Genomic DNA, 12,201 nt, shown 5'->3' with positions numbered 1-12,201 from the left:
CGGGAGCGGAGCGTGGCGAGATAGAAACAGGATACTGCTGGGTCGAAACAGAGACATCGCAGAGAGTGACATACTTAAAAATCCCAGAGCACTATCTGTTCGAGCAGCGGGCAAACTGATAAGGAAGCAGGTGTTCATTTCCAATGTGATTCTTATACTTCTGTGTAGTGTGAAGGCGGGTGACGTGCTTGATGTGTCGGTGACACGGAGCGTCATACAACTTGATGGTTTTTAGGGCGACAGTCACTGACGTTCGCAGTCACTCAAATAATCGCAAAGTGGGACAGGCCCTTTACACTGAAGTGAAGCTCACTGATCTATGGTTTGATAATCTCTATTTCCTTTCTTAAATAAAGGAAAACATTGGCTAATCTCAATTGTCCGTGACCTCACCTATGGCTAGATAGGATACAAAGATCTTCATCATGGCCCCACCTATCTCTTGCCTCTCTCAACAACCCCGGGATATATTCAATCAGGCCTGGGGGCTTATCCATTTTAATGCCTTTTAAGACGGGTATCTCAACTCCACCTTCTTTTTGATCTCAAACTGCCCTGGCATATTAACATACCCTACATTGATCTTACGATCCTCCACATCCGTCACCACGGTAAATACATATGCAAAGTACATGTTCAGCACCTGCCTATGTCCTCAGAATCTATGCAAACGTTTTCCTTTTTCCTTGAGTGGTCTTACCTTCTCCCTAGCTATCCTCATTTTTAATATGTGTAAAAATTGCCTTGGGATTCTCTTTAATCCGACTGATCCTCCTAACCCTGCTCGAGTTGCCTCCCGCTTGCTTGATTTTCCTATCTGATTTCATCTTCTAAACCTTACATTCATTTCACTTGACTTTTTGACCAATGTTAAACCTCGTTCATCATTCAGTTTTCCCTTACCTTGACACCCTTGATTCTGTTCACTACTGAAACATAGCAGTCCTGAACTTTGATCAGTTGGTCTTTAAACAACCCTCATGTTAGATGTGGACTTACATAATAAGAGCTGCTCCCAATTTACTCTCGCTAGCTTCTGTTTAATAATGATGTAATGTGTCCTCTCCCAATTTAGTACTAAATGCTTTATTAAAAATATATTGTCTTAATAATTAAGGAGGCCATACCTGCGTAGTCTTTCCAGAGCCGGTTTCTCCAACTATTAAAATCACTCTGTTCTCTTTTATAATTTTCACGATATCATCTCGCTTGTCAAAAACAGGCAAAGAATGTCTAAAAGCATCCAATTCAGAATCTGCACGTTTCGGTGGAACTTGAGGAATGCCATTGTTGAGCCTACCACTGGTCTTATTCATTTCTCGGTTGTTTTCTGGAGGCAAAGGAAATGAAACCAACTGATCGATAACTTGAAAATCAATGCAAACGCTCAAAACAGTACAGTGTTATACAAATATGACAGACCTTAGCTTTGCTTATTTTAGAGACACAGCGCGGAAACAGCCCCTCTGGCCCACAGTCCATGCCGACCAGTAATCCCCGCACACTGACACTATCCTACACACACTAGGGACAATTTAAAATTTTACCAAGTCAATTAGCCTACAAGATTGTACGTTTTTGGAGTTTGGGTATAAAGAAGGGTCTCAACCCGAAACGTCACCTACTCCTGTTTCTCCGGACTTGCAACAAAGGAACATAAAATAAATGAACACGCTTGTTCTAGATTTGTACCAACGCAATAGAGATTAGTACTGTAAAACTCCAGAAATCCACTGTTAACCATTCACGAATCCTGATATTTTGACATCTATTTCATCAGGTAAGTTTTGCTGCACCCCCCAGCCACTCACAGGGACCCCAGTTACTAAATTCCCTAACCACTCATCATAATCTGGTCCACTCTCCTTTCCAGAGTTAACAGAGCCCTTTTTCCCAATCTCCCCTCACTCAGTAGAGCCCTGTGTTTCCTCCATCTCACTTAAAAATTAATAGGGAGTGCAGGAACCAGAATCCTAGTTCCAACACATGCTTTCCACTTGCCAGGCCCATGATTCCTGCACTCCTTTTAAGCTTAGGTAGACACAAAATTCTGGAGCAACTCAGCGGGTCAAGCAGCATCTCTTTTCTCCAGAGATGCTGCCTGACCCGCTGAGTTACTCCAGCATTTTGTATCTACCTTCGATTTAAACCAGCATCTGCAGTTCTTACCTATTCCCTTTAAGCTTATCAGGTTCACTGGGAAATGTATTATATAACTGCGTAATCTATATACTGATAAAACTCTGATCTGATCTTGTTAATTCGCTTGTGAATCACATCTTCTCCATTGTGAATCACATCTTCTCCAAAACCCAACGCGCTAATGGTGAAAATTTTACATATTCCGGTAGAGATTTACCTCATGATGTCGAAAATCGCCTCATCTGAAAATTTGATTCATTATTTCCCGAGTATTTTTACTAAAATTGTTCACCAACCTGAGATCTTTTTAAAATCTAACGAGCTGAAGCGAGCTGGATGACGTCACAATGCTTCTGCTCCTCGCGGCAAGCTGCGCAGAATTTTCAACGCGCTGCCTGCTGGGTACAGTTTTCCAGGAGTGACGTCACCACCCTCCCCCTGGTTCTTCAAAAGACGCAGAAAGAACGAGAAAGTGGGCTCTGTTCTGCAGATCCCGATGGCATCCGTGGTCACCCAAGGTCACCGGCGCTCATGAGCACTCACAAGCTTCCCGGCTTGCTTTTGAAGAACTTTCTCCTCGCAGCCTGCTGCGCTATGTTCCACTCGCAGCGAGTGAAGTCACCCCCCCTCCACGCCCCCTCCCTCCCGCTGCTAACCGCTCCTCCCCGCTGCTAACCGCTCCTCCCCACTGCTAACCGCTCCTCCCCGCTGCTAACCGCTCCTATCCTGCTCCTCCCCCCCACTGCTACCCGCTGCTACCCGCGCCCCCCCTCCCTCCCGCTGCAACTCGGGTTTCCCGATAGAACCCGAGAGATGCCGACCCCTCCCTCCCCCTCTGTTCCCCCCCTCTCTCCCCCTACTTTCTCTCCCTCCTCCCCCTCCCCTCCACTACCCCTCTCCACCCCCCTCCCCATTCCTTCCCCTCCCCCTGCACCCCTTCCCTTTCTCCCCTCCCGCCTCCTCCCTACCCCCTGCTCTCTTCCCCTTCATCTCTCCTCCCTCCTCTATCCCCTCTACTCTCTCTCCCTCCCCCCCACCTCTCTCCCCCCTCTCCCCCCTCCTCTCTCTCCCCTCCCCCCTCTCTCCCCCTCCTCTCTCTCCCCCCCTTCCCCCACCCCCCATCCCCTCTCTCCCCCTCCTCTCTCTCCACCTCCCCCCCTCCCCCCCCCCCCCCCCTCTCCCCCCTCTCTCTCCCCCTCCTCCTCCCCTGTGTGTGTGTGGGGTGGTTAGTGTGTGTATGATGCCGCAGCCCCCCCCCCCCCCCATCTGCTGGTTGAGGGGACGGGTCCTCCTTACGTAGTATCATAATAAAAGTGAATAAAAAATGTATTTGAGATCTTAACAGAATGAACATTCAATAGTGGAAAGTTTGCTAATCTGGCATCATCAATGTCCAAATTATGAAGGATTAACATGCAATTTCTTCTTCACGCTTTAAGAAGAGTTCAAATAGTTACTGTTTATCACCAGAAGTGAAATCATTATGAAACAACAACATTTTACCCGTACAATTTCTTATCTAAAGATGGCATCAATTACAAAATACATAAGATTTGTTGCTAACTTCCAATGTTCAGTTCCGATTTTGCAATTAACAATATTTTTATCAACATCAGCAACCCAATTATTTTAAATAAATTATAATCTAGATAATTACATATTGTGGTCATCAATACATTTTGAGTAATAACAAAAATGCAAGCTGTGCAACCATCTCCTGGTTTTCAAATCTTCATAAATTAGCAAAACTAATTTCGAAATGTAATTATTAACTGAGAAACTTTTTTCCACACATATTTTCACCCTTCAAAACAGACAATGGTACATACCTGCTTCAACAGTTAATACATTGCCACGTTCAGTTCTGGGTAAAAGATCTGTGCGTTCTTTATTTGTCACAGGAAACCTCTGAATTAGATTGCGTATGGCATGTTTCATGCTGTGAGTCAGTGAGCAGGTCATGACAGCCTGAGCTATCTCAGAACCATCTTTTTTCTTTATTGTAAGAAATCTATGTGCCCCTTTTCTGAAAGGGGAAAACAAAATGAAACAAATGTTTCTCAAAGACCTTTAAACAGAAAGTTATGATACTTACAATATACAATGTGGCTCTCATGAATTATACATTTATGAAAAACGTGAAATAATATTTACATAACTTCAATAACTGTTTTAGTTATCACAGATATGGTCCAAATAGTGGAAAAGAAAATATGTTTAGATAGCCTTAATCATATTTAAAATAAATATATAAATAAATACACTTTTTGCTGTACTTAGGTACATCTGACAATAAAGTATCATTGAATCATTGATAAAGTATCATTGAATTACATCTAGAATGTATATATTTGTTCTAGATATTTATAAACCAGATTTTTAACAACTGTTTTATAGCCTTGGCATCCAAAAAAATGAATAGCATCAAACATGTGAAAATGTTCCATCTTACCCTTTGCTTTTAGAGATTAGGCCTAGGGACTGGGCAAGCCGATGAATAAATGCTCTTTCTGTACTCGTTAAAGAGGATGGAAATTCCATTTCTAGAAAGAAAAAAATGATTCATTGTCGAGATATAACACAACTGAAATTTTACTAATTCCCACATTTTGAAATGTCTTTGGTGCACCACAGATAGATCCCACAACATATCGCTAAAACCGCCAATCCTGCAAATCATGGTAAAACAAATTACTCAATTATAGAATACTCCAGCACTTTGAATTCCCCAATTATGTTCATCAGTTTATTCTAGTTATTACCAAAACAATAACTTTCAAAGTCCGTTGTTAATAAAACATAGGAAGCTGAATTAAGGCTCAATAAACTTCCTCTGTTCAGTTATTCCAATTATTTGTATTTTCTTCATTTGGTACACCTTTGTCTGCTGCCCTATTGCATTGCATTGGCAGCTAACTTGCTTGCTTGCCTGTAAACCTAATCCCACAACCACCATTGCCGTCCTCTCCCTAGACGCATAGACATAGCTAGCACCCGGGGTCGAGATTGATCCGGGGTCTTTGGCGTTGTGTGGCAGCAGCTCTAACAACTGCACCACAATGCCGTCCTTGAGACTGTTGTTCTTGATATTGACCATAACATGGTAGCCTATGTAAACTTGCAAAAGGCAAGTCACATGAGATAGCAACTAACACAAACAAGCATGGTGTTTTGTAATATGGATAAATTAACTGCAAAATCTTAAAATTGTATCAGAACAGATCAAGCACCAGAAATGAGCAGGTTGATCCTGAAAGGAGATAATTCAAAGGTAGATAAAAATGCTAGAGAAACTCAGCGGGTGAGGCAGCATCTATGGAGCGAAGGAAATAGGCAACGTTTCGGGCCTAAACCCTTCTGCAGACTGATGTGAGGGTGGGGGGGACGGAAAGAAGAAAGGAAGAGGTGGAGCTAGTGGGCTGTGGGAGAGCTGAGAAGGGGAGGAGAAAGCAAGAACTACCTAAAATTAGAGAAGTCAATGTTCATACCGCTGGGGTGCAAACTGCCCAAGCGAAATATGAGGTGCTGCTCCTCCAATTTACGGTGGTCCTCACTCTGGCCATGGAGGAGGCCCAGGACACAAAGGTCCGATTCGGAATGGGAGGGGGAGTTGAAGTGCTGAGCCACCGGGAGATCAGGTTGGTTATTGCGAACCGAGCGGAGGTGTTCGGCGAATCGATCGCCAAGCCTACGCTTGGTCTCACCGATGCAGAGCAGCTGACATCTAGAGCAGCGGATGCAATAGATGAGGTTGGAGGAGGTGCAGGTGAACCTCTGCTACACCTGGAAAGACGGCTTGGGTCCTTGAATGGAGTCAAGGGGGGAGGTAAAGCGACAAGTGTAGCATTTCCTGTGGTTGCAAGGGAAAGTGCCTGGAGAGTGGGTGGTACAGGTGGGAAGGGACGAATTGCCAAGGGGGTTACGGAGGGAGCGGTCTTTGCGGAAAGCAGACAGGGGGGGAGATGGGAAGATGTGGCGAATGGTGGGGTCACGTTGGAGGTGGCGGAAATAACGGAGGATTATTTGTTGTATGTGACGGCTGGTAGGGTGGAAGGTGAGGACAAGGGGGACTCTGCCCTTGTCACGAGTGGGGGGATGGGGAGAGAGAGTTGAGTCACGGGGTATAATGAATATGAGATAATACAAGACAGACATGATAAAGGAAGATATACATGACTAATGTTTAGCCATTACAACACATTATTGAAACAAACCAGCACAAATTAACAAACATTTTGAGGTTTATAAAAATATATATTTCATGAGACGTAAGCATTGCAATTGCCTCACACTATTGCCTCACAACTGAGTGGCTTGCTGGGCTATTTAGGTGAACTATATTGTATTACTCTGGAATAGTTAAATAAAGCAGCTTTCCTTCTTCAAAGAACATTGATGAGTTGATCATTTTACATGCTCTTGGTTTCAAAAACAACATTACTAAAAATATAGTTTAAATCTGATTTATTGAATAAAACAATTTAATATCCTCCTTTTGAGTAGGTGTCTTTTGGGTTACAGATCGAGTCAAATAATGCAAACAACATGTCCAACTTTTGATAACAAGGAGCATTGATTCTCTTTTGTAACTTACATGTTTGTTGCAACTAATTTTCCCTCATTGAAGTCCCACAAACAGCCAGATAACCTTTCATGTTAACTTGACTGAGGGATAAATACTGGTCAGAAAATAAGGAAAATAGTCTTACAAACTAGAAGCTGCACTAGACAATTCAACCTTTGGCACCTACCCCTCCATTCAATAAGATCATGGGTTATACATTTTTCTCACCTTTTATTCGTTGATTCCCTTAATATCTGTTATGTTTATAAGAGCAGAATTAAGCCATTCAGCCCATCAAGTCTACTCTGTCAATCAATATTGGCTGATCTATCTCTCCCTCTCAACCCCATTCTCCTGCCTTATTCCCATAACCCGACCCCCATTTGTTATGCAAATCTTGTGATGGGATCTTTATATCAAAGATCTTAGAGCAGAGCAAGATAGGCCACTCCTGCGAAATACAATGGGCTGACGTGTAGTACGCTACGGAGGGGATCCTGGGCATTTTTCCCCGCCCATTTTAGTAACCGGAGCCTCCCTGACCCGACCCGACTCGCAGTGTAATCAATGTTGCGGGGCAACAGTTTGTGTGTGTGATATAGGGTTAGATTCATAATTCTGTCAGTTCATACTTCTTGTCAAGAATAAAATTTGACTCTGGTAATTGTCTTTTTTAATGTTTTTTAAATCATTTCTTTTTAAATGGCTCACAAGCAGTGTTTTGAGTTGATTTTGTAGTAACTGGAACCTACCCGACCCGACCCTACTCGCAGGGTAATTGACATTGCGGGGGAAGTTTTTGTGTGTGATATAGGGTTAGATTCATAATTCTGTTAGTTCATAATTCTGTTAATTCTTGTTAAAGAATAAAATGTTTATAAACTCTGCATAAACATGTATAAATGTATAAACCATAAACACACATACATGAATGTGATATAAATGTATAAATGTATATAATCATATAACACACAGAATTATATTTCTTCTGATCCAATGATGAACTTTATTTCAGACTAGACAAGGGACATTAATTAAGAAACATTGTAAACCTCCCCGCAGCTTCACACACAATAGGCCCTATCCCACCCCTCAACTCTTCCCCCCCCCCCCACACTCCCTCGCCTGCCCCCACACTACAATGTCTCCCCCCCTCCTATGCCCCTCTCCCCGCTGCCCCGGGTCGCTCACTCCCTCTCCCCGCTGCCCCGGGCCGCTCACTCCCTCTCCCCGCTGCCCCGGGCCGCACACTCCCTCTCCCCGCTGCCCCGGGCCACACACCCCCTCTCCCCGGGCCGCGCACTCCCTCTCCCCAGGCCGCACACTCTCTCTCCCGCTGCGGAAACAAAGATCCGATCTTTGGCCGGAAGCAAGATGGCGGAACAAGATGGCGGGGGCTGGTTGCTAAAATGGGTCCTATAATTACCCATGAATCTGCCCATGAGCGTACTACACGTTTGTGTGAGAGTAACCCATCTTGCTCTGCTCTAAGATCTTTGCTTTATATCCTGCATGAGGACCGTGTCTTGCACAAGTAGTCTTAAGGGAGCACTGCACCACATCAAATCTTTATCATCTATATAACTTCCTCCAGCACTACTACTTGCATGAAGAATTTATTTAAATCTTAAATGGGTCTTAACCAATAATCATTTGACCCAACGGGAAGAGTACCACCAGTGTGCCAAGGACATTCTGGTAAACATTAAAAAAAACACTGCAGTGCTCAAATGGGATAGTATTGTCCTATGCATTGACTCGCTCTTAACACAAATTGCCACCATTAGAACAGTGTAGCTCATTACTCCTTTCCATACATTATAGTATCTAAGAACGTCCTATATTCAAACCCCTGATTATAAAGTGCCACAGTCCTCAGTGAGGCAGATAGTTGCCACAGTGCAATCAATAGATTGCATTAAAAGCTTTGGATACTAGCCTGGCAATTTAACCATCATCTTATGGTATAGGAGGAATTAATTCTTCCCTTCAATTATAGTCTCAATAGAATGTGGAATTCAAGTTTTTATGTTTTATTATTCAGTTGCTTTAGTCAGACAATACTATATTAAAATGAGTATCTAATTGCTATTTCATGCCATCACATATTATAGAATTTTTCAGTAACAAATGCAGTTACTCCATCCACCTTTTTGATCGCTGTAACGGAATCTCTCTAGGGCAATATTTACTGCAATTTTTACTTCTTCATCAATCCGGATATCTTTAAATCCCTTAGGTTTAGAGGCAGTTTGGCTTGACTGGGCACTGCCAGGTCGTGGGGACACACTTGTAGGTCTTGACATGTTGAATCTGAAGAAACAAAAATTGCATGAAAAAAGATTGGAAATCAATTCCAAACAATGAAATAACAAAATCTGAATTTTTAACATACAATTGCTACGTCAAACTACATGACTAAGTTTCAGAGTTCAAAGTGAATGTAAATATTTCACAACATTTGTTTAACTGTGCTTCATGAATCTCCGTATCTTAGATCTGTGACTATTCACGTAGTCTAACTCCGATTAACAATCACACTGATTAAAAATTAACCAAAAAACTTCCCACTGGTGAGCACATTAGACATCAGCAGCACAAAATGCACAAATTCAGCGATAAACAAAAAAAATCCAGGAACTGAAAATATGAAATAATTCTGGTTAATGACCTGTATAACAAGAATAGCAAGACCAAAAATACTCTCTATACCTCTAACAAAATGTGGCTTTCAACAATCATGAACTACACCATAAATAACACCACAACCACAACAATAAGAAATAACAATGAAAGGATGAAGAGAGAAAAAAGAGAGGTAAAACAGAAAGAGAAAAACAGAATGAAGGGAAAAAGGGAACAAAAGTGGAAAAATAAATCAGAAACAGCTATGTGTGCATAAATAGTTGGAAATGACAGAACAGATTGAGAAAGTGACCTAAAAATGTCTGTACGATTCCAGCTTTTATAATTGGAGACATACATTGGAAGAGTAAAAAAATCATGATGAACCTTTATCAAACACTATGTTTCAGCCACAACTACTGTGTCCAGGTCTAGGTGCCACACTTTAGGAAGAATTAAAGGGTTGTGGAGGCCAGTTTACTGGATATTTTCAAGAGTTAAATTTAGCTCTTAGGTCTAAAGGAATCAAGGGATATGGGGGAAAAAGCAGGAACGGGGTACTGATTTTAGATGATCAGCCATGATCATATTGAATGGTGGTGCAGGCTTGGAGGGTCGAATGGCCTACTCCTGCACCTATTTTTCTATGTTCTATGTTTCTATGATAGGGTACAGAAGAGATTCCAAGGATCAGGGACTTCAGTAATATACATGGATGGGAAAACTGGGGTGATTCTCTTTGAATTGAATTGGAGGTTACAGGGGATCTGAATGTTATTTAAAATCATGGTTAAAGGTGGATAAAGAGAAACTGTTCCTATTGATAGAAGGGTCAAGACCCAAAGGCTATAGGATGATGTTGATTAGTAAAAGAAAAACAAAACAATATTTATTTTAAGCAGCAAGTGTTAAGGGGCTGTCCCACTTGGGCGACCTAATTGGCGAGCTTAGAAGAGTTTGAAAAAATGTTGAAGACCTCCTTCGAATATGTAGAAGACCTCCTTCGACTATGTTGAAGACTAGCTTCGACTAACTTCGGGAAAATTGGACACTGAATAGTGGAGAGGGAAGACGACCTCCTTCAACCTCCCTTCGACTATGCTGAAGACTTTCTACGACTACCTTTAATTACCTACGACTAACATGCCGACCTACTACGACTAAACCTACGAGCAAAAAACGTATCGATTTTTTCCACGGCGACCTTTTTTTTATCGCGGGCATTTTTCAACATGTTGGAAAATATACCGCTATCTAACTGAGGCCTCGAGTACACAGGGACTACTCTCGAGAGTTACAAAGACCACCTACGACCTCGTGTCGACCATGCTGTGAGTATGAGTCGAGGGCAAACTCGCCAGAACTCGCAGATTAGGTCGCCCAAGTGGAAGAGCCCCTTCAGGGTGTGGACTGCCAAGGTAGGAATGGAGGGAGACTAAATTATAACATTCAAAAGATAGTTGGGCGAAAAAGGAATATGCTGGGCTAATGGGAGAAAGCAAAATAAGTGCTTTTTTACTCTTCCATTGTATGTTTCCAATTATAAAAGCTGGAATCGTACAGACATAGAAGCAGTTCACTTTCCATGCGGTTCTACGACTGCCAATATAACTGTATGTGTAAAATGATGAGGCTCTACTCAAAACAAAAAGACAATTCTGTGGACTTGGCTACATGCACTTGAGATCAATGGGCATAGGCAAGTTCTTCAGTTAACCGTCATTTTAAGGAGCAGATAATCCCAAACAGCTTTCAATAAATATCTTTAGTCCAGTAATTACAACCAAGGAGCTTTCAAAGGCCTATTTGGCTGTTTACCACACTAAATGACATCTCACTAATGAAATCCACATGATGTCACATAGAAACATTTTGCAGCATGATGGTACAATTAGTAGAGCTGGTGCTTCACAGCACCAGCGACTCAGGGAATGTCTTTGTGGAGTTTGCACTTTCTCTCATTTACGATATGAGTTCCACTGGATTTTCCAGCTTCCTCCCGCAGGCCAAAAATGTGCAATTTAGTAAGTTAACAATGTAGAGGAATAGTAGAATCTCTGGAGAGTTAAAGAGAAATAAAAAATAGGATTATTGTAACACGGATGCTCAGCTCAGGCTTGGAGGGCTGAGGCACCTTTGAAAACGACCCTATGAAAACATCGGAAATAGGAGCTCAAATTATTCAATATGATCATGCGTGATGATATGCTTCAGGACTTTGTTTTCTTTCTCTTCCTTAGCATTTAGAAATATATTTACCCTCTTAAGATTATTGAATAGCTAAGCCTCTGTAGATTTATTTGGTGGCTAATTCCACAGGTTTCCCATCCTTTGGATTAAGAAATTTCTCCTAATCTTGATTCTAAATGGCAAAGCTGAGTCTGTGACCCTTGATTCCTGACTCACAGGTAGAATATTTTTTAATGGCCGATATCTAGTCTGTCTATCCATTTTACAATTTTGTAGGTTCCTATGAAATCCCCTTCTCTCTTATACACCAGAGAATGTAGGCCTAACTGACCCAATCTCTCCTCAGCCCCAACATTCCTATCATCCCGAGAATTTGTCCGAACGCATCACATCCACAGGATCTCCCCTTTCTATTCTAAATTCCAATAGATTTGTTAAACATGATTTCTCTTTCGTACATCCATGTTGACTTTGCCGATACTGTTAATCTTTCCATGTATTCTGTCTTTACATTTCTTTTATAATAGACTTTTCCCCACTACTGATGTTAAGTTAACTGGTCTGAATGTCCCTGATAATTTTTTTTCTCTTTTGTTCAAAAAAGTGAGGTGCTATTTGCCATTTTTAAATCTGCAGGAATCGAAACAAAAAAACCCTCTGAAATCAGAAAACGTCTTTTG

At 41.9% G+C, this 12,201-nt stretch overlaps 1 protein-coding gene across 1 annotated transcript in view; it reads right to left on the bottom strand.

Moving 5' to 3' along the window:
- The window catches only part of ythdc2 (YTH domain containing 2), a 93,958-nt gene that overhangs the window by 79,004 nt on the left and 2,753 nt on the right, over positions 1-12,201 (bottom strand). Inside the window, 4 exon segments of the mRNA XM_033017441.1 lie at positions 1,128-1,330; positions 3,972-4,168; positions 4,595-4,685; positions 8,856-9,019. Of these exon segments, the coding sequence (XP_032873332.1) occupies positions 1,128-1,330; positions 3,972-4,168; positions 4,595-4,685; positions 8,856-9,012 (648 nt within the window). The 5' untranslated portion in view covers positions 9,013-9,019.

This window comes from Amblyraja radiata, chromosome 3, assembly GCF_010909765.2.
Source record: "Amblyraja radiata isolate CabotCenter1 chromosome 3, sAmbRad1.1.pri, whole genome shotgun sequence".
Taxonomy (NCBI): Eukaryota; Metazoa; Chordata; class Chondrichthyes; order Rajiformes; family Rajidae; genus Amblyraja; species Amblyraja radiata.
Note: the sequence above shows the minus strand (reverse complement) of the source record. Positions and strands in the feature narration are given on the sequence as shown.